Here is a 23,448-nt window from a genome sequence, read left to right as displayed (position 1 = left end):
CACGCAGTGGCTCTCGCGCTGGCACCGTGCAGGCAAAAGCCCTGGGTAAACATGCACAAAGCCACACGGCTCCGCCAGCTAAGAGAGCGTCCCTTTGCACTTCTGGGAGCTCGGGGATGGCTTTACCCACCATGGATCTCAGGACAAGCGTCCTTTGTCTCTCTCTGCTTTCCGGAGCGGCCAGGCAGCTTGTAAGCTGTTTTCTCCAGGCCTGCATGCTGCTCTCTGCAAAGCCAAACTGGTTTGGTCATTGTGCTCTGTCTTACCCCTCAGGCTGCTTTCTACGGTGCTCTCGAAAAATTGAGCGCTCCGGGTAAAACAGAGAGATCCCTTCGTTGCAAAGGTCTCCCCCTTGGCTGTGGGGGCAGAACAGCTCGTGGAGCCGTGCTGTGAATCAGAGCACCGCACTCTTCAGGGTCAACCACCCTCCTGGAAAACACCCTGCCCAATTTTCTGGTTTCTTTGCTGTCCTTGTCGAGCCCAGCACGGCATGAAGATGTCACTGAGAGAGAGAGCAGACTAGCATTCCTTCAGCTAAGTGTCACTGTTAGTGTTGTCATATTTTAGCTGGGCAGCCTGGGAATGGCTGGAGTGACACATAGTATGAAGCAGGTATTTCATCTTTCTCTACTGGCTTCCACCAGGGACTGATTCCCTGCTCTTCGCTGCCCCAATCACCTTCCAAAAACTCATCCCTAAAGAGACTCGTTAACCCCAGCTTAGCTCAGCACCACACTCCTGCTACTGTATGTTCACTGAAGCAACACGTCCCTTCTCTTCCAGTCTCCCATGACCTCAGCTTTTTCTTGATGGAGATAGGGACTGCGAAGATCTGAGTGACCCAAGTGCTTCTAAGAAACAATTGGACCAGGAGGCAATTCCTATGAATTCCCTGAGCAAACACCACTGCACCGGTTTAGGCTGTTATTGGTGCTGAAAATTCTTGCTCTGAACAAGATTCTGCCTCTCTGCATCCCCCTGCAACATGCAAACATGCAACAAATAGCAGAGCCTTTGTTGAATTCTGCCTTTTGCACGTACCACGAGGCAGAGCTTCAATACAGCGATGCAGATCAGCGGCAGCCCCGCAACATCGATGATCCCTTTCTGTCCTAATGATTCTTCCTACGCATTAGCACAACATTTATTTCTACCTTGCCCTGTGCTTCCCATTTATCCAGAAATCTGACAAGGTCTCTTTCCTTTTAACATGGAGACAGAGGGAAAGGAGAATTTCTTGCTGAAATCGCCTCCCTCTGTGCAACTAGACAGATCAATCTAGATTCAATCTGCTTTGCTAATTGTTGGGGGCTGGAATTGACCCTGGGCTGGCCTGGCTGGGAGTGAGCGCCAAGGAGCCTGCTCCCAGCCTCTCCCGCTTCATGCTGCAAACAAGTCACACCAGATCTCTTCGAGTACGACAGACCCTGCCAGCTCTCCTGTAACCTGGACACTGTGCCCAGACCCACGTCGCCAGGCAAGTGGCAACAGACAGTGCTTGTCTGGCAGCGAGACTGCAAATGACCACTGAGCATAAATAAAGCATGAAAACCTCATTAATAAGACGACTTCTCCAACAGGTTCCCTGTTTTACTGCAACGGAGCTGCTTCCCCACCTCTCCAGGTCCTGTTTGACCACAAAGTCCTTCCCAGGGGTACTTCATGTGGGGCCAAGTCAGTGTGGCCTTTCTCATCTGCCAGGACAACTGCACGTGTAGCTGCTCACTAACCTGATTACATTGAGATGAGTAGGGTTTGCATGAACTCTTTTACTAAATCAGGCTGTTTAACCTGGACTGTCTGAGCAAAACGAGGTTATGCCAGAGATGCAACATGTATGAGAGCTCTGCTGGGGCCGGCTTTCAGCAGGGGGATGGAAGATGCGATGAGCAGTCGGGATGTCGGTCTCTGCTCAGCTCAGTTGGAGAAGGAAAGAAATATCTACAGGCAGCTCAGAAGGAGGTAACAGCTCTGCTGAATGAGGCAGGAGCGAGCAGCAATCCCATCAGCAAGAGATGCTCAGTAACAGTTAATCACTGCTGTGTTCAAGTGTTGAGTTAACAGAGGAGCAGGAGGGCAAAGAGCAGGGAGAGAGGGAGGGGAAATGGGGGATACCGAGTTGCTCAGCTCATGAGACCAGTGCCAAGAGTAGCATGGCCCCACAGAAGCAGTAAAGCCACTCAAGACCTCACCCAGGCTAAAACCCAGGTGCTCTGCAGTGCCCGTGAGAGGCAGCCCTGCCTGTACCAGCCAAACAAAGTGCAGCAGGCAATCGTGCCCAAGGCAGCAGAGCTGAACCACCCCCTCTTTGCAGTAACTGAGACTTGAGTGGCAATGATAAAAGTTCACTTCCCTCTATTCCCTCCTGTTTGATGATCACAAAGTGCTTTATAAATGCTAATAAAAAAAGTCCCAGAGGACTCTTGCACTTTTCTGCTTTACAGACGGCGGTGGAGCAGACAGACGACGTGACTTGTCAGAGATCATGCAAGGGACAGCCTCTGAGTTGGGAGCTTAGCCTGGATCTCCTGCCCTGCGTGTGGTGACCTAGTGAGTGGTCCAGTGGGGTCACCAGAGAACAGGACATTTCCAAAGAGATCAACAGAGGCAGAAAAACTTGCAGGACGTCTTGGCCAATAATGACGCTGCTCATTTAAGGGTGCTTCTGCTCATCAGCACCGTTTTAGATGAGACAGGTGAAGGACACAAAATTTAAGATGTTCAAAGCTGATTTGAGAAATTTAGAACCATCTCCCATTAAAATTAATGGAAACATTAATGCAAAGTACACTCAGATCCTCAAGCAGGTTCTTTCCAAGCAAGATCTTTCCATTAACTTGAAAGGAAGTTGTGCCCAAATCCTCTTACATTGCTGGGAACGTCTCAGACGACACAGGCAAAGTCAGGTTACAAATCCATTAGGCTCCAGATTGACTAATGCATGGCAAATTGAAAGAGGTGAAAGTGCTAAGCTGTAACAGGAACCCCACTCAGGGTGACCTTGACGCTACGAGGAGCTGAGCACACAAAACATGCTCGTGATTCGAAGCTCCTTTTTGCCACAAAGAAGCAGCCGGGAGGTGTGGAGGGAACAGAGTCCATTGCCAGACCGATTGAGCTGCTCTAAATTGTGGAAAAACAGTTGAAAAAGAAGCAAGACCTAGAGCAAAGTGTCGCAGTAGATGGAAAAGTAGAACTGCTCACCCTTGCTGCCCAGGAGGGGGTAAGGAAAGATGCTTTCACTTGCGCCATCTGATTTGTGAGAACATAATTTCAAGCAATAAGGTACACTGAAGTACACTGAATGCCCACCTCAGTGGACAACATGGAGAGGAGGCAGGACTCAGAGCGAATGCCCTGTTCTTCCAGGCCCAGCAGCTGGCAAAATCCAGTTTTGCAAAGAAGGAAGCGGTGTCAGTGCGAAGCTGATCCTTTACATTAACACAGAGCAGTGTGCCAGGACTTTAACATCAGGAGGATTATTCCAGCAGCTGACCTGTACCTGGAAGGCTTCAGGCAGCTACTGCTCCATTAAATCCACTGACTTGTAGAGTCTAAAACACCTTCCAGAAATGCACTTGTCCTTGAGAGATGGAGAATTCCCTGGTCTTCTCTTGGGACATTTTTCCAGTGGTTAATCTCTCTTGCGTTTCAAATACATGCTTTATTTCTAGTCTGAATGCTTCAGCTTTCAGCCAGTAGCTCTTTACAAGAGAGCAATCCCAGCTGGCTGACAATTCACCCGGTTACTCCAGTTTACTTTGTCAATCCCCTCAGGAATGAAGGTACTTAGTGCTGAACAGACCGAAGAAGTCCTGCCCATGGCAAACTGAAAGCCCTCGCTCTCTCCAGGCAGAAAGTGTAGATCAAAGAGATCCTGGTGAGCAGGACTGGAAGGTCTAACTTCAAGCAGAGCATCCTTCATCACCACCAACACAATGCATGCTCCAAGCACTCAGTAGAATCATAAAAACACAGAATGGTTTGAGTTGGAAGGGACCTTTAAAGATCACCTAGTTCCAACCTCCCTGCCATGGGCAGGGACACCCTCCACTACACCAGGTTGCTCAAAGCCTCATTCAGCCTGGCCTTGAACACTTCCAGGGATGGGGCATCCACAACTTCTCTTGGCAACCTGTTCCAGTGCCTCACCATCCTCTATGTAAAAAATGTCTTCCTTATATCTAATCAGAATCTCCCCTCTTTCAGTTTAAAGCCATTGCCCCTTGTCTTATCACTATATATCCTTGTAAAAAGTCCCTCTCCAGCTTTCTTGTAGGCCTCCTTTAGGTACTGGGAGGCTGTTAGAAGGTCTCCCCAGAGCCTTCTTCAGGTTGAACAGCCTCAACTCTCTCAGCCTGTCTTCACAGGAGAGGTGCTCCAGTCCTCAGATCATCTTCGTCGCCCTCCTTTGGACTCGCTCCAGCAGCTCCATGTCCTTCTTGTGTTGGGGACTCCAGAGCTGAACGCACTATTCCAGGTGGGGTCTCATGAGAGCAGAGTAGAGGGGCAGAGTATCCCCTTCATAATCTTTGGTCTTACTCCACTGCCTGCCGCTGCATGTGACTTCCCACCGTTAGTTCGTATCTAAAGCACACCCTAACAAGGCAAAAGAAGGTGACACATGCACTTGGCTGCTGGTCCCAGTTCTCCCTGCTTTTAACTTCACAGAGTGGACAGCGAAACCTGTACCTGGCAGAGAAGTTGCTTTGCACTATGACTATATGTTCAAGGTCACAGAGACTAAGTCAAAACAAGGACTCCTTTTCCATATTTGTTATGAAAAAGCATGCCTAGAAATCCTGCTGGGAGAGGGATGGCTAGGGGGTCTGGTGATTTTCTACCCAGATCTCAGCTCAGGACAGGGCCTTCCTGGACACAAAAATCAATCCAGTGACTTGGCTTCAAGGTGAAGGTGAGAAATGCTTCCTGTGGAAGGAGGATTATTCACTCTTTCCCACGTCAGATGTCAGATCTGTCCTCTCCCATCTACCTAAGGGCTAATCAGAGATTCGTGTGATTCAGGGCTACTAAGAAAACTCAGATCTATAGGTTAGCAATTCTAGTCCAGATATAGCTCACTGCCTTGGGCATTAGTCAGGCATACATAGGCCAGGGAAATGGTGCTGAAATGCTGCTGAAGGCTTCCAAACATATTGTTAAGCAAATGGATATGTAAACAGATCTCCAGGGATGACACATGGAGACAGCATCTCTGACTCAATTACAATTGCAGCTGATTTTCTCACCTACTTGACTGCCACAGAATACTCAGACTTCTAATGCGGACACAAGGAGGTTTTACAGCTCCTCTCCAACAGAACACTCTGAAATAGATAAGACGACAAACTCCTCAAATTCAACTCAGGGAGAGCAGGGAGGTTGCGCACTCACATGGGTTTAAGAGCCCAGTCCTTCCTCACCCTTGAAGGTGGGAGCACACATTGACTGCTCTGGTATCCTGTTGAGGATTTAGAGGAAGATCTACTGGTCGATGTGGGATATTGCGTAGGCCACCAAAAAAAGTCTCAAATGTTCCTTTTGAAGGAGTCAAATCATCTTCAAATCCCACCTGCTTGCCCTGATCACCTTTTCCATTTGCAGCCCCTACATGGCACTGACACTCCAAGGAGTGGGCAGTTCCTGTTTCTACAGCACTGACGGATTGGAATCCTGTTATAAAGCAGCAGGGTGGCAGGAGGAGGCAGGTCTGTGTCAAGAAAAGCAGCTAAGTATGACCTGGGCAGAGCCTTTTGTAAGATCCCTTCTTCCTCACCTAGAAATGGCCATAGGGTCGCCTCTGCAAGGAAAGAACAATTCCCTGCTCCTCAGAGTCTCAGGTGACACAGACTATTTTGCAGCCTATGTCCCAGCAGCCTTTGGTTGTGAAAAACCAGGCTCGTACCTCAGGCAGGAAGGATTAAAACTTTGAAGTTTTAAAGGTCAACCTTCAGACTTATTCTCCTGGATAATTTACCCTACACTGAACCAATGCCAAAAACCAAGAGGTCTGGTTTATCTCCATGTATGGTGACAGAATAATTCACCAGCCTTGCCTGGCCAACTCCGATGCTCACCCTTTGGCAGCTGAAGGATGTACATCACCTGCTGACTTGGGTAAAGTTCAGTGCCAACAAGAAAAACAAAAAACAAGACACAGTATCAAAAACTCCAACCTGCTTAGTCTTCTCTTTTGTAGAGTATATCTTCTGGGCAGTGCTAACTCATGCCCTGGCTTGCATTTTGCTTCCAATCCTATTCTTATCCACACAGACACCCCTTCCACCAGAGCTCAGTAGTGCTTCAAGCCCGGGGGCGACTGGCTTAGTCTTAAACCCAGGAGGTGGCCTACTTACCCCAACCGCCTCTGATGCTTTTCTGTGGCCTCAAAAGACAGCTAAACCCTCCCACAGCTCACCAGGAAAGAGTCACAGGGCAGCTCAGCTACCTGCAATCCAACGAGACTTGGGCAATGCTTGCCGAAAGCTAGTGATGCGCAGAGGTGCGCCCGCAGAACTGCTGTGCAGAGGGACGTGCCTTGTCCCAGCTAAGCCACTTTGCCCAACGGGGTACCCTAAAGCGAAAATCCCACCCTGGAGAATTTGACGTTGGCTGGCAGATCTCTTTCTGGAAATGGAATTAATTTTATTTTGATCTGAAATCTAAACAAGGCATTTCATAAGCTTCAGGAGAATAACGGGTACTACTAGCCAGCATCCATTCAAGCATGTGATGTCAAGGGATGACACGTATAAGGATTTCCTCCACGAAATCCCAGTCTGCCAGACAAGACAAACAAGAGAAGATGCCACCTTCAGAGACTTCCCTGGCCATGCAGGTCAGAGTAAGGCAGAGCATATATTTGCTGATCCCTAACCAGAAAATCAGATGCCATCAGGTCAGATGACCACTTCCTTTACACCAATACAAGCAGTGCTGCTTTGCTGGGATGCATGCCATGAAACAACCATGTAATAAGGCAGGTCAGGCACCCAGCAACTGCATGAGCTGCGCAGGAGCTCCTTGTACAAACAACCCACTCCGCCAGCCTCAATTTGTCAGAAGGAACAAAACATACTACGGTCAACCTGCCAGCTCATTGCAAAGCAACCAGGTCCATGCTAAAGTCCAACACGTGAGCTGTACACCTGGGAAGTATTTCTGAAAACACGCCAGTTATGCTGTGTCAGCTGCTTTACATATTTCGTTTCTAGCACCTCCAGTCACCAGCTCTCCTAGTAAAAAAAGAATGAACTCCAAACGATTCTGCTTTGCTCTATTCAGAAAAATACAAAAAACCCCAAACCTCCCCCCAAGCTCTGTTTACACCAAACCTGCTGCAGCCCTGAATGGTAGCAATAAATGGAGTGAGCTAATGTGTTAGTGACAAATAACCCGTTCAAACAATTCAAGCATAATTATAGGCTAGCTCTCCTGATGTAGCGTTGGGTACATCACTGCTGATATTACATTCACCTTACGAAAAGATTGCACAGAGCAGCTCAGTTGGTAACCCAAACAGCATTATATATCACGAGCCTGTCAGCATCAGGAGTGCATGCACCCTGGCATTTGAAGTCCTGGTGTTTTAAGTGATAATCCAATGTACCAGGCATCATTGATCTCTATATAAAAGGGGGCAACCACTTTTCCTTTCAACTGGAGCTATTTTTCACTTCTCATCCTGAAGAGTTGTGTGGTGCTGCCCGCAAGTGGCTACACTGCACAGCAGCTCTATCTGTAGTGCTTCGGGTCCCCAGGGAGAAAAAATGATCAATACTCCAACGCTGCTTTTGTAAGAGGTCTCGAAGTGCTTCCATGCGAGATGCTGCTCCTCTGGCTTTAGAAATAACTCTGAGGAGAACATGAAAGCCCCCACTGCAAATTCATAATCCTGACACAAACCCCAGCTGCAGCAAGGAATTAAAACGAAATTCATTGGTGAGCTGCAAGCTGGTCTATCTGCAAAGGCGGCGTCCGTGATGTGAGGAGCGGACCTTAAAAAGAGACCAATACCTGGAGGTTAAGGGAGCAGGAAAACCATGTCAGAGAACAACCAGCTGAGGACAAGGAAGGGTCACGATGCCCTGCAAATACGGCCCACGCAACAGGATGAATCTTGACAGGGACTTATAGCTCCTCAGTGGGTCTGGGATGGCAGGGACCCTGAGCACTGCATCATCTGAGGAAGGTGACGGTGATCAGAGGCTTGGGAGGAAGACAAAGGCATTTGAAGGGTCAGTCTTGCTGTGGGTAGGTGAGCAGAGACCACGAGGACTCCAGACAAGTGCCTGGACAGTGGCAGTGAACACACAAGACAGATTGAATCTTCTATTTCTTGGATATAGCCAAAAGATATCAAACTTCTCACAATTAATTTCTTCCAGAAGGATCTCAAGTTGGCATTGGCTCTTCCTGCACTCGGGCTGGAAGAAGTCTTTCATGATCATCTGTAACCTTTATTGATTGATCTCATCCTTCCACTGCCTGGAAGCCCACAAAAGTATGCCCAGCCACGCTGTGCAGGCTTCAGAGCGGGCAGCTGGTGCTTCTGCAGCACAGCTGGTACCACATCCCTTGATCGGGGCCTGGTAAGCACGTGCTGTAAGATGGGATTCACGAGGCATGGTGGGTGCAAATGGATGACAGTCTTTTACTGCCTGGTGGGGTTTTGCAATCAGATCCTGTGCAGGGTCAGAGGACCCCAGTCTGCGCAGAGGCAGCGGCAGAAAGCCAGTCCCACCCTCAACGCCCAACTCGTGCCGCAGTCCCACCACGGGCCAGGTGGCAGGGCTGTCCTCTCCTGGATGTGACTGCTCTGGGGCCACATGAAGGCTGACAATATGCTTCGGTTCCGAATGTCACCTAGCACATGTTGGCAGCCGTCCCCATGTCACAGCACAGCGCTCCCATGGCAGGACAGCGGAGCTGCAGCAGCCCAGTGCTCTGTCAATTACACTGATTGATCCCCATTACGGAGAATTTAAGTAACGTGGCTTAAAAACACGAAAGCAGACTGCTTGCTTCTTTATGAGGTCAATTCATTTCCCCTGGGGCCAGGAAGGACCCGCAGCCAAGGGGAGGGAAGTGTTTGGGTCTGAGCAAGGGAAAAGAGAAGTGATGTCCCCTGGTCTCACCCCTGTGACCACAGGGGCAGTGACAGCCTCTGTCCTCCACCCAGCTCCAAGCACAGCACTCGGATCATTAATGGGACTATCAAGCACCATCAGATACCAGAATATCATAGCAGGGGTGGAGGGGTGAGCAGCTGGCTGCTTGGCATCTCTTCTGCTCTCAGTCCAAGGTTCTGCTGAGTCCGGTCTCCCCAAAGCACTCAGCACCCAGAGTGTGGCAGTGGAGTGGGCACCTGGTGAGCATTGTGCCCATGAACACAGCTGCAGGCAGGCAGGCAATGGGAAGCTGCTGGGAGCAGGCAAAAATTCCTTGGCAGGGTTTTATCATTTTAAAGGGAACAAATTCCAATTGATTGCCCTTGTAAGAGCCTGCATGGTACTTGCACTTCTAGACTAAGCAATAGAAATTTTAATTGCTCTGATAATTACACTTTCAGCAATGCTGCGGTCCTTTGTTCGACAAGTGGGAGGCCAATATCTGCTGTTCTCCGGTGGCCCCGTCTGGCTGCAGCTTGGAACAGCATTTGCCACTTGGAGGGGAAGGGACATTCCTCCAGTGACCAGGGTGGCACTGAGCCTTGCCACACAGATCCCCAGGGCACCGGGCATGCTCCCCAGGCCAGAATGGGTTCCCATCGACCAGGATCACCTCTTCTTCCTCCTGTTAAAGCTGCTGCTCGAGAGCTTCACACGTCTGTGCTCCCACCACGAGTCTGTCCTCAGTATGGTCCCAGCCCCAATGCTCTGCCAAGGACGCTGGGTCCGGGGTGCACATTTCCAGTCTTTCCCATGCATAAGCCTGCAGCGTGTTGCCAGGATTTCTTCTCTGGGCTGTAAACAGCTCCAAAACATGGTGCGGACACAAACATCACGTTGCTTTAACTTCTAGATACATCTTTAGATGATGCAGAGGAGCTGTCATCCCCTTGGGTCCTGATGAGTACCGTCAAAGCCTGATGAGGCTTGGGAGAACACAAGGGCTACAATTTACCCTGGAAAATTGCTTAGGAAAAATTATCACAACAACTGCCATGCTATTGTATGGATAACAAATTAACCCTATGAAAGGCCCAGTGCATGAGAGGTACTGTCTCTACTTGGCTGAGCGGGAGCCCCATCCGGTGTTTCACTACACTATTCAAATGCAATGCTCTGTCACCAGTAAAGCTGCAGTGCATGTGAGCTCCTCCAAAATCACTCAGGGTACAACCAGAACCAAGCACGTGTTTGGCTCAAGGGCACTTTACCTGCAAGAAACGTCAGCCGTAGTACGGACCTTCATGCTCCAGTTCACTGGCCAAGGATTGTCGGAGGAGCTGGGCTGCAGCACACGGCTTAGGGGGATAAGTGTGTGCAGAAACTTAGCGAGACCCTGCCTGGGAAATGGGATCCTGCTCCCCCAGGTTGGTCAAGTAAGCTATAAAATACGAAGCACAGGGTGCCGCAAGAAGGTATAATCGCAGTTTGGATACATCAGACATGCACGAAGTCTGGGTTTACTTGCAATCCCACTCATTCTGCCCACACTGTGTTTTTCCAGCCCATGATCCTGGCTGGCATGGCTCGGAGTGGCTCGGCTCGCACGCTTGCCAGAAATGCAGGTCACAGCCATACATCTCTAAATCAACAGCTGCCAACACACTGCAGCTACTTTGTCACATGTTGGATCACTCACAGCTCAAACCAAGGTTTCCAAGCGGAATCGCTATTGGCCTTAGCACTTAAAACAAAATAACTCCACTCCCGTCCCTGGAGTTTCCTCAAACAATGGCACACAACACCCATCGGAGCCCGGGGAGAGGAGGGTCTGTGGCAGAAAAAAAACGTGGCTGCTGATTTTTGAGATATACACCTCACAATTAGAAACACTGGATCTACAAACATCCTTAACAAACGGCAATAGGTCTGGGGGTTTTCTTTTCCTCACTGCCCATTGTGTGCTGCCGCCTTTTAAAACCTCAAAAACAAACGCTTTTCCCTTGTTGATTTTATGCTTTTGCACTGAACAGCACGTTTCCCTGTTAGCTGGGTGGTGCTGGAGGTACCAGCTCTCCTCATCCATGCCTCTGGGGCTGGGATAGTTCAGATGGGACTGTGTATCGTGTGCTAATCGCCCATCCACAAGCAGAAAGGAGTCTCCCAAAAATGATCTCTCTTCTTTAAACACTGAGATTTCTCAGCGTAGAAAGGGGTAGGTGCTGTTGGCAGATGTCCCTCTTCCTTGTCGGGACCGTTCTCGTCAGTGTTTCAGAGACGATCTAATTACAGGCTGTTCTGTTGATTGGCAATTTCATATACCCTCCTTTTTTAGGTTAACCTTCGATAGCTGGCAAGAAGCAGAACTATATGGGTGGAGGCAACAGGCTATGGATTTATGACATGCTGGTATTCAGGCAAAGTAACCCAGCGCAAACACAGAAATATCCTGAACTGTGCTGCTGCCGTCAATTTGATAATGAGAACGTGATTCGAAATAAAAACATCTTGGGTGCCAGTTCACTATGGCAGCTAGTGAAAATAGGCAGAATACCTAGAAATCGAGGACTCTGTGCTCCAAACACATCCAAAGCTTGAATATCATAAGGTACCTTATAAAAACAGAGCAGGTGGCTGCACTGGGGATACAGCACCACAAATGAAAGGCCACTCAGTGAACTCACGCACGAGCTTTAGCAGAGAGAACGGGGTGCTGTGTGTGAGCAGCTGAGCAGAGGTGAGGGCTGTACTCTTTGGGGCTCTGCAGCCTGTGGATGCTTACCCCCAGCCCACACTCAGTCACCCCAGCATGAAACAGTGCAGGATCTGAGCTACAAATGCCCCTGGGCAAAGCCCAGGTGAGTTCTGCCAGACCCAGTGGTATCCAAGAGCCGGCCTTTTAGCCAAATACAGGCAGTGGGGAGCTTTTCAAATGCTACAGAAGAAAGGGGGCTGCAGGGCCTCGTGCATTTTAAAGGCTCCGGCCTTTGCAGGAGCTGTTCCCAGTTTCATGTCAAGCCTGAAACCTGCTTTAATCTACTTCTAAGTAGTACGAGCAGTTGTGATCCCTCTGCCAGAAGGCAGGGCAGTTTCCTTTCAACGCACCTTCCCCTATCTGCATGCAATCTTCCGCAGGACTTACTTGTTGCTGTCCCGGTACTGATAGATATAACAGCCTTGAGGCATCCCACTCTCCTGGTCCAAGGTAAATGAGAGCTTCAGCTGCAGAGAGGAGAGGGGGTAGGGGAGAATGAAAAGACAAAAAAAAAAAAAAAAGCAACATTTTAGGCTCTCAGTCATCAGAGCAACTTCAAGTATGGCTTGTGGGAGAAAGCTTAACTCACTGAGACTGACACGCAAACACTGTGGCCTGGAACATACCATGGGGTTCCAAACCTCAGGGAAAAGTCACATGCGTTGCAGAAACCTCTCGCTTTTTCCACCCTTTGTTACTATAAAGTGTTTGTGGTTCTTCTGAAATGCATGGGTCATAACAGTTCACCCCTCCAAACCCACCCACACACATCACCCTTCACCAAAGCGACTGCGGTTCCCCTCAAACACTAAAGAAATGAGTCTTCTCCATCGGCAGCTGTAGTTCCCACGAGTCTTTCTCTGAAAACTTTCCCGGCTCCATCTCGTTCCTCCAGTGCATTATAAACAGAGGAGAAACCACAGAGGGAAAGGTGACAGATTTTTCCTTCTGTGCGGAGTTATTAAAGAGCTGTTAGAAGGGTTTGCAGTTTGGATCCGCATCCGGCAGGAGGCTATGATGTGACCTGGAAGCTGCTTTCTTTGCAGCTCCAAGAAGGTGTTCAGCAAGGGCTTTCAGGTTTCAAATACGGCTCGTTTTATTTGAGGGGGAAAAATTAATCCTCTTTCAACGAGCAATTTCTGCAAGGAGACTTTTTTGCTGAAAATGTCTCGGGTGATTTTGGATGCTGCACTACCTAGAAAACAGCTTGGGGCTGAGCCCTGCGACAGGGGCACATCCAAGCAGTCCCTGTTTCTCCAGAGGAAGGCTGCTGGGCCCCGCAGCAGTGTCCCACCAGCTCCTGTAGCCACGAGGTGCAGTCCCTGGGCTCTGCAAAAGGGCTGCAGACCCTGAGCAGTACCCAGCAGGCTGGGTAAGGAGGGCAGCATCCTTCAGAGGAGGTGGTTGCTGTCTGCATGCACTGAGAGCTTTGGCCTTTTTGGGGTCACAAAGATTTCACAGGGTCGTTACCACTGCCGGAACGTGCAGGACTCTTGGAACGGTCTGAGAAGACCATTGCAAGGGCTAAAAGTTGAAGGAGGTTCGTCATGATGAGTCTGACTTTTTTAAACAAGGAAAGGAGGAGAGAGCAGTGTTGATCCACTCCATCTGATCACAGACTCCTCTGAGCTCCAAGGAAACTGCTAACTCAAATTAAAGGCTTATTCAGGAATGAACACAGAATAAAAACGTCTTTCTCCCATAGGCTGTCAAGAAACTGTGTGCTGAATCATCAGATGATGCACTGGTTTTCCCCTCCCTAAAGTAGCAAAGTCATAAGCTGTGCTCTCACTGACCCAAATAAAATTGCATACCATGAAATAATCGAAAAATTCACCACCTTGGATACCGAGTTAAGAACCAAGTATCGGGCTGAGGCCAAATCCAGCTGATGTCCCTTGAATTCTATGCCCCTAACTCTGTAAGTCATTCTGAAACACACGCTTCTGCAACAGCATGTATCACTCGTGCCAGTGTTTTGCATGTGTCCGTGGTACAAGTACCATAATTCGTACCGCTGTCCAGAGAGCAGCCTCTTACTCTCTCAACCACTACCCCTGCCTGCAAGCTCTGATCTTACTACAGCTTAGCATATCGCTCAGATCCATTTCGGAGACTGGTGTCTAAGGCAGGACTATGGTGTCTAAGGCAGGACTTGTAGGGTCAGCTGAGGGTGTTTTTTCTGGGTGAGATCCACAAAGCTGGGCTGCGGGTCCAGCCTGTCCAGATGCTATGATGGCACATAGCAGCTACTCCACGGGAGCAGGAGGTCACCAAGGAACAAGCAACCTCCTCAAGGAAAGCAAGCAATCACCTTGCTGTGGCATAGGCAAAGGTCACTTGTCTACAACCAGAGTCCCCTTCAAGTGAGTTGCCCTGGTTTGGGGAACTGAAGAAGGAACTGGGAGCTGCCCAAAGCCATTATTATGGGATAGGTTTTCCAAAGCTTTCCTGCTAGAGTCTCAGAAAACACCTCGGAGGCAAAGGGATAGTGGTTATCTCAGGCAGAGCTCCACCTGGTCCTGCACTTTGAGTAATGGGCACCACTTTGCAGAGTTGCTAGAGAGGAATTCAAAAGAAAGTGCACAATTGGCTTTGGCCACTTTCAGCAATATTTCTGATCAGGACAAACCCAGGAACACCTAAGCCTGTCGTTTGCAGCTCTCACCTAAGCAGGCTTCGGGCTTGCATAACTGAGCATCTCTGGTTACAGCTCACCTGGGCTCTGGGACCCCAGCACCACCCAGGACTGGAGCCAGCTCTGTGCAAGGAGACAAGTCCAGGAGAAGGGAAGGAAGAACAGGGCTGGGAAGGAAAACAGCCTTGTCTGGACAGGCTGCCAGGGAAAGCTGTGGGGCAATCAGGTATGGGAGGGTGACCTTTCCACTATCTGGGGGGATGGGGTCCCATGGAACCCTCCTATCCAAAAAGAAAAGATCACGGTTCCCGAAGATAACATGTTTTCAACTTCCTGTTATTTTAACCCTTCTTTGTCTGCTCACGGTATTCCGGACAAATAAAACACACCCTGCTTGGCAGGCTCAGCCATCTCTGCTACCCACAGGTGCCAGCAAGGCCTGTGTAATGGGAACTATACATGACTTGACCATATGGGGCAATACTGTCAGGCAAGAAGATGCTGCTGCCACTCGCAGTGACAAGAAGACTCCACTCAGAGAAACGTCAGGGTCAGGCTGTCACACAGAGATGTGTAACTAAAGGTCTGTCCCAGCAACCATACCCCAAGGCAGCTGTGCTGTTGCTGATGCACAAAACCCTGCTCATCTGCAGATCTGCCCTGCTGATGTACTGTCATGGCCAGCCAGGAGGGGGAAGAAGGGACCTGTGATCCTCACACAGGCCAGGAGTCCCTGCAGAGCCTGAATGAACAGCCAAGCTCTGGCTGTGCAGCCACCAGCAACGCTTCATGTGCCTTTGCTGGTTCGGTGGCATTCGGTCTCTGCAGAGAGCACAGAAGCCCCAGGCAAAACTCATCACAGGTGGAAGGAAAGCAGGTAAGGCAGGTAGAGAAGGACTACCTGGTGCTGCCAAGAGGCAAACTGGGATGCAGAGACTGTAAGCTTCCTATTAAGCTTGAAAAGCTTGTCCACATCAACTCGGTATCATGTAGTTGGGTCCCCTCTGGCACTGGAGCCACAGGAGTGTTCCACTGACCACCCTTGGACACGAGCTCACTTCTGCATGACTGTGCTCATCTGGAAAGGCATTTACGTTCCCCAGTACCTTCGTGCTTTGGAAGGTCTGCTCCATAGATCTTTCCTCTCATGCTAAAGCTCATCTATAAGGCACCTGCTGCCACAGATCTCTGAGAAAAAACTCAGGCGTCCCTTCCCAGCTCCCTGTGCACCCTACACTGCTGCTTCTCTCTGGTCCCATCTTCTCCAGCAGCCGCCCTTTCCTTTTGCCTTCGCTCACAAAGCACAAAACCTCTGGTTACTTCTGAATCAAAGAAGGTTGCAGGGCAAGGCTGGGGGCAGGAGCGATGTCAGGAGCTGGGTGACCACTCATCATTCCTCCTATCTGACTTCTGCTACAGCAACGTCACAAGACATCCGGAGCCTCCCAGATACACAAAGCCCTACAAAACACACAGGCTTTTGCAATCCTCCCTCTGGCACAGCTTTAACTCTTAACCAATTTGACAACGTTGCTCCAACACTGCGTGCTGCTTTGAAGGACCTTTTCTTGCATGTCAGTGCTCCCTGTCAGAATGCAAAGGCGTGTTGTAAAGCCAGCAAACTCATACCAAGCCAAAGGAAAGGGCGCTGCTCTTCAAAATACTGGATTTTTATGCCTGCAGCAGCAATGGGGGACTGAGGTCTCGTACAGAAACGCAAGTGCAGGGTGACCCCATCACAAGGAAGGCTCATCAGATCAAAGGATCTTCAGCATCAAACATATGAGATCGTTTCATTTTACAAGACGCTGTTGGGCTTCACTGGGAGAGGAGGGGGGAGAGGAAATTTCCCAGCGCCGTACTGCGCTTTGGCTTGCACTGCCCCTTTCGGTAGCGTAGCCGTGGAGCTCACATGCTAATAAAGATCCCTTTCCACTTCAATAGCTTTGCATATAAAGAAACGCTCGGCATGGTGCACGCCTGAACTCAATGGGAAAGGGAGCTGGAACGTAGCCATACTGAGAACAGAGTGCTGCCTACCAGGCGAGCCCCATCAATAATTGAGATGTCAGAGGCACAGGGAGGTGTGTGAATAAGAGCTGTCAAAAGGAGTAATTGGGATCTGTGTGGATACAGTGATGGATAGGCTCGCTCGCCACCAGACACAATTGCAATACACCCAAACAGAAGAGGAGCAGAGCGATGAAATTCAAAGGGGCTGGGGCAGGCCGTTTGATGGGCAGGATGTAGTTGCCTCTGTGGTACCCAAGGTACCAAGCAGGCGTGGGCACATTATCCGGTGACTAGTGGATGAAGCAAGAGACGTGGTAATGTTCAATGGCACATACTGCAGGCTTGAGGTGAAGGTAACGCTACCTCCTTGTCATCTCAAGGAAAATCATCTCCTGCCCACAGTGGTCACTGGCCACAGAGCGCTGTGTGAACATAACACTTGTTCATGTAATGGTTCTACTCTCTAGATTGCTAATATCCTCCCACTCTCTATTCCTACATCCTTAAATCCAGTAGAGGATGCAGTTGGCTAACAGTGGGATGCTCCTTGGTCCTCCTTGTTGCCCCACCCAGCAGGCACTGACATGCTTCATCTTTGCATGTCCAAAGAAGGGCAACGAAGCTTGTGAAGGGTCTAAAGCATAAGCCTTATGAGGAGCAGCTGAAGAAACTGGAGTTGTTTAGCCTGGAGAAAAGGCAGCTCACGGGAGACCCTATCGATCTCTACAACTACCTGAAAGGAGGTTGTAGCGAGGTGGGGTCCGTCTCTTTTCCCAAGTAACAAGTGATAGAACAAGAGGAAATAGCTTCAAGTTGCACCAGGGGAGGTCTAGATTGGATATCAGGAAAAATTTCTTCCCTGAAAGGGTTGTCAAGCATTGGAACAGGCTGCCCCATGGAAGTGGTTGAGTCACCATCCCTGGAGGTATTTAAAAGACTTCTAGATGTGGCAGAGTTTAGTGGTGGACTTGGCAGTGTTATGTTAATGGTTGGACTTGATGATCTTCAAGGTCTCTTCCAACCACAGATTCTATGATTCTATCTGCACCCGAGGGTTCCCACACACTCCCCTGACAGTGGCGAGCAGACACCAAACCAGCACACAGACACGGACAGACATAAAACACCAGCAAAAGCAGAAGGGCTCAGGGTAGTTGCCTGTCACTGCACCGACAGCTCTCTGCTGCCTGATCCCTGCAGGGACCCCATGTCCTGCTCCATGCAGACAGGGCTTGGTAGGGAGTGTAGGGGAAGCTGCCTACATCTTGGGGTTTCCTCCATCAAGGCCAGAAAGAGGTTTTTCAGAAAGGGGAAGCAGTCCTTAATGCTGTTGTGGACCTCCAGGCTTGCCTGGGCTTCAGTGTAGCCAGAAGTCATCCTCGTTTTAAAAAAAGTTTTAGACCTGCAGCAATTAGGAGCTCAATCGTGATAAAGCCTGGTAGCTCCAACAAGGAGAGAGCATGAGGACCAGCCTTCTGGCTGCTGAAACGCTGCCAGTTCACTGCCAAGTATATTGACTTAACTGGGCAAATTCTGCATGCCCCTTGAGTAAATGGTTTGGATTGGATCGCCCTGTTCCCAGCCTTGGCTTCGAGCACCAAACCTCCGTCATTAGACAAAAAGTTTTCTCTACACATGCACTGTATCAGAGAGGTATTATCGGTTCAGCTGAGTAACCGGGTCAAAGATTTCAGATGTGCCAATTCTGGGGCAATGTAAGGACATGCTTCGGCCAGCCTTGGTTATAACCGTTCAAAGTAATTCCACCAATGTGGTGGGGTATTCAAGCAGAAAGAGTTCACTCAGGGCAAGGAAGAGAGGCAGAACCTGAGCCTCCACAACAAAAACCAGAGGACTGGATCTAAAGATTACACTGAGATCAGTCTCCTGAAAGGCAGGGGTTCTTTTCTACCCTTGGCACTCATTCAAATTTAACCCCATCTGTGTGGAAGTTGAAAACACTGGTATCAGCTCCCTCTCAGAATAAAGGCTCCCCTCTTCAGCAAGCTCTAGAAAGCTTTTTAAGAAAAAACTTAGTCATCAAGTGGGTTTTTATGCCCTGCCTAAACTTTGGTTTTGACCCGAAAAAAAAAATAGCCCTGAAGTCCTGACACTCACTTTTAAAACCACAAAAAACGAGCCATGCTCCAGTAACGTAATCACAGAGTTTTCTGGCACCTTGTCCCTTAAAAATACATCCATCTGCTTCCACGCAGGCCATCAAACTCAATCTTGTTCACAATGGATTTCCCAATTCCTGCGTGCTGGAAGGACTGCAGCGGCGCTGGCTGTGCTGGCTGGACGAGCTCTTACAGAAGTGCAGGCTGCAAACCTCACAGCTGTGTTTTCACTTAAAGAAGCTGCTCTTGAGACTGAAGCACTTCTCCTTCCATGAGCTTTTCTATTTGTGCTGTAGTTCAAGACTGCTGGAAAAAGATCCTGTGTAGAGGCTGAAGAACATGTGGTAAGGACAGGATGGGGTAATACAGGAGAGACCAAAAGTCCTACGGTCGGAAAAGAGGAAAGGCAAGGAAACTTGCTACCAGCTCAACTAGTTACCACTCACATTTGGTTGGGGTGGTCCTTCCCTTTTGGCTTTGCACAAAGAGAATGGTTGACTGATCTCAGCATCTGGTTATGGGACTGCTGTTGCTGTTGGTTGGAAGACCTGAAATGGTCCTAAACCGGTCCCATCTCACCCATTACTTCCTCAGCAAGATTCCTTCTCCCCATCCCTAAACGCACATTTTCCAGGTGAAGGTTTAAATTCTCTCCTGGAGGCGTCTCTGCTGCCCTGTGCCCTCAGCGCTGCCGATCCCCAAGAGACAAAGACAAGCAGAAAGGTAAAATCAACTGTCCAATAAGCCTACTTCTCCAGGAAAGGGTGCTCTGAAGGGGATGTCACCAGCAGCTGCTCTTCCCGCCCTACTGTCACCACTCCTGAAACATCTTGACCCCCAAACTGAAATGCAGAGCAGTCACAGGAAGGACTCAGCAATGATCATGCTGGGTGCCCAGCATGCTCCACAGCCAGTCAACCCACATGTCCTGGAGCTCCTGGGTGTGAGATGACACTGCTGTGTTTGACAGAAACTCCTTGCCAGCCTTGCCCCCTTTCACAGGACAGAAGAACAACTGAGTGCAAATGGGCAGCAGAGCAAAGCGTGACTTATTTCTGGGGGTGAGACCTCCTCTCTGTTCCTGTTTTGCTTTCCCATCTCAAGGTGTCCCATGCAGAAGGGTTCTCTCTTATGCGCTGTAATACAACACATCATCTTGGGTTTTACTCATTCTGCACCACCCAAGCAACACATCTCTCTAACATCTCTTCCCTCTCAAGACATTAGCCCATGAACGACATTTGTTTAACAGGTTACAAGATCCATGCATGTGGCTAAAGAACAGTGTCAACCTGAAATCAAATCCAGGCTAGGAAATGGAGCTGAAACTCATTTAGGGTATTACTCTGGCCTGAATCCCTCTGCCCATTTCTAATTTACAATCCCACAGTTTACTCAAATGTTATTCCTCTCTTCTGCTGCTGCCTGCAACCCACAACTGCATAAAACACATGCAAAGCCACTGAATCCCTGACACGGGAAGACGTAAGCTAGCAGACCACTTTTCCACCTTCTTAAACTAACCTTCTAGGCCAGAAGTTCCCAGCCTGGGACCCAAAGCCACAATACGCTATTATTAAATTATCCCACAGGCTGCAGCAGGTCTTGCTCTCCAAACATCTCCTCCGGAATGCAGCGAGGATCCTGGGGTCTTCCCATCATGGGAGCGAAGTCACCAACGCGTGTTCCCTAGCACACACGAGGGCTGCTTCGTTGCTGTCTAGTGGCCCTCAAAACCTCCGCTACAGGTGGCCAGGGAGTACAGCAAAACCAGAAAGAAGCGTGGCTGGATCCTTTGCAAAGACACGTGGATGCTGTCATCAAAATGGCAAGCTGGCATCATACCCTGGGCTTTTATTTCACAGCTGCAAGTCAAAGCTGAAGAGCCTTTCTGGAAAGAAGGGGAAGGAGACAACTTTCACCACTTGGCAAAAATATAAACTGCAAATGAGTTTATTTTTAAACATTCACACTTGCCTGCATCAGAGGTTTCAAACACAGTACACAATCCATGAAGAAATGGATCCAGATTTATTTAGAAAGAAGAGTTGAATACTTCCGTTCACTTTATAATTTATAAACTGGATGAGCTCACTCTCTAGATGCAGAATTAGGAAACCACAGGACTAAAATACAGATTATACAATGGCAAAGGGTTTACGTTGGTGGATTAAAAACACCTTCTTCAGAAGCTAACAGATTGTGACACTGCACCGCATGCTCTAGACCACCAAGGAACCGTCAATGAAGTTAAAAGTATTTTCTACACATACGTCAATTTTAAAATAAAAGCAAAACATCCCTAGGAAATGCCACATAAAAAACTGTGACACTAACAAGACACATGCCAAATTTCACTGCTTGGCTGTTTTCTGTTACTCAAAGCCTGTCTCCCAGTCTCTCTTTAAAGCACTCCCAGCTCTTGTGCTTCTCCCAGCCCCACCGGTGCTCTGACAAAAGACAATTTCATCTTGTGCATTAACAGCCTTTACAAGCTGGGCTTTACCAGCCTCAACAGAGATGAGAGGTTTGGGGCTGCAGAAAATTCTTGCGTTTTGAAGACCGATGATGACTACAGGATTTATGGAACATAGGGAAACAGTTAGGTCCTGCCCAGTCCCAGTGGCCTCTTCTTCACTTGGGAGATATGGAAATCCACTTGGAAAAACAGGAATTTGGGAGGATGATCAAGACTGGTAAAAAGGCTAGATTACAATCAGGAATTTCAAACAACCCCAGTGACTCCAGGGTGGGCAAGAATTCTCCTTCTCAAAGCAATTAAGAGTTGCCAGCAAGTGAAATTTCCCTGTCCAGGAAGAAGTTGATGGCTGGAGGGCAGCACTGGGACATCAGGTACCTTATCAGAGAGTTAAAATTCCCCAGGAGAGATAAGAGGCCAACAGTCAGAGGCCAAGAGAGCAGCACATAGACCTGTAACGGGCACCAGCAGCCAGTGCAGAGCCCGGAGAAGGGGAGCACGATACCAGCAGCACCCGCCACCAACACCCAGGACTGAGAGAGACCCTGGGCCTCATAATCCCCGGCTCGTTGGAAAGCTCTCTGTACAACAGGGGCTGGCAGAGCAGCAAATACGTCCACTGCTCTGAAAATCCCGGAGCAAATAGACCAACCAAGTTAAAGTGACCATGAAAAAAAAAGGAAATATTTCTCGGTATTAACAAGTGTATGGCTGACGTAAAATTTCCCTTAAGCTGACAAGCATCAGCAGTGGAACAGACAAGCGTTTCTGTGCAGCCACAGCACCTGCGGCTGGCTGATTGGTCATACCTGGGACCCGAGGGAGGGTCTCCAGGAGAGACATCAGCTTTTTCACAGGTTGGGTGGTATGGAAGCCCATGTATATGCCATCTTGATCCAAGGAAGAAAAGCAAAGCCTGACGAGAAAGGGATCCTCAAGGCGTTTCTGTCTCAAAACGGTATGTGAGAGCCTGAAAGACTTGAGAAAAGCAATTGGTGTGTTCCACGTTTGCTTTAGATGACAAGCGACACAACTAAGCGGAAGGCCCCTCTAAATTCGCTGCTTGGTATGTCGTTATTAGAAGGTACTACAGGTAACAGGTCATTATCCCCAACTACTGTCATTTCAGACACCTGACAGTCACATCTGAAAACAGATCTCAACTTACTGACCGTAGGTTTAAGCAGCCCGAAGTTCAGCTTCACGCTTGGCCCTGCTGTTTTGCGAGAGCCCGCGGTCAGCAGAGAACAGCATTGCAGAAGTCAGCGGCTCCCAAAGAGAGGGCAGATCCAGCCACCGATGGATCCACAGCTCTGCTAAGGAACACAGCACCATGAGGGAAACACGGCGTGCGGAATGGAAAACAGAACAAGAACACCACCAACGGTAAACCTTCACTTGATGAAAAACAGTGGGACAAACAGCCCTTCACAAAGCGCCGGATGGTTTCTGAGAGCTGCCCCAGCCTCACACCAGCGACAGAGCATGAGGCAGTGGTTACCTGAAGGAGGATGGGACACTGGACTGACTTCAAATGGCTTAAGTCACAGGGAAAGGCAAGGTAAGAGCTGTGGGTGGAGATGTGTCTGTGCATGTGGCAGGAGGAAAAATGGTTCAGTGTCTTTTATGGCACCTGACTATAGGACAACTTTCTCCTCAGCCCCAAGAGCCTTGGAGGATGCTGACACACATTCTACAAATCAGCCCATTTTGTGTCCTCCCTGTGACTATTCTGTGTCTTCCCATAACGTGCCCAGTCTTTGTCACTGCTGTTGGGAGGATACAAGGAGCCAAGAGCAGATCAAACACAGCAAATCCTATTTTCTTAAGTTTGTTAATGCTAACTGCTTCCCCTGCTAAGCCACTAATGGAGCTGGGAGAACCCAGGAGCACAGATTAATTCAGCACCCAGGTACTGCCTCATGCCTGGAGGGATTTCCGTAGAGTTGCACTGGAAGACAGATGAAAGCTTGTAATACCCTCCATACAAGAGATAAACCCATTAAAATATGAACAGCCCCTGTGCTGACATGATAAGAGCTCTGCCAGGTAACAAGAGAGATCACAATAGTATTTCTAGGGTTAGTTATATCTGCAAGCCCTTAAACTGGAGCTGGGACTATGAAAATGCAGAATACCCTGATCACACCACACTGATCTCAGTTTGACAGCCATGCCATCCTCTCCCATCCTTTGGGGTGCTGCTGTGAAACACCTGGTGGTCCTGAAGTCCAGCCCTAGCACTGCTGACTCGAGCTTTGCTCGTTCTCTGGGGATGATCTGGGCTCTCTCACAGCTTGTCACAACCTGGCAGGACCGCAGGCAGCTGTGCT

General features: G+C 49.1%; 1 protein-coding gene across 1 annotated transcript in view; it reads right to left on the bottom strand.

The window, feature by feature from the left end:
- The window catches only part of DIS3L2 (DIS3 like 3'-5' exoribonuclease 2), a 194,895-nt gene that overhangs the window by 27,994 nt on the left and 143,453 nt on the right, over window positions 1-23,448 (bottom strand). The window contains exon 14 of the mRNA XM_086618081.1: window positions 12,253-12,332. Within this exon, the coding sequence (XP_086474207.1) occupies window positions 12,253-12,332 (80 nt within the window). The remainder of the gene's footprint in view (window positions 1-12,252; window positions 12,333-23,448) is intronic.

Source organism: Tauraco erythrolophus, chromosome 11 (genome assembly GCF_009769465.1).
Source record: "Tauraco erythrolophus isolate bTauEry1 chromosome 11, bTauEry1.pri, whole genome shotgun sequence".
NCBI lineage: Eukaryota > Metazoa > Chordata > Aves > Musophagiformes > Musophagidae > Tauraco > Tauraco erythrolophus.
This window is presented reverse-complemented; position numbering and strand designations above follow the sequence as displayed.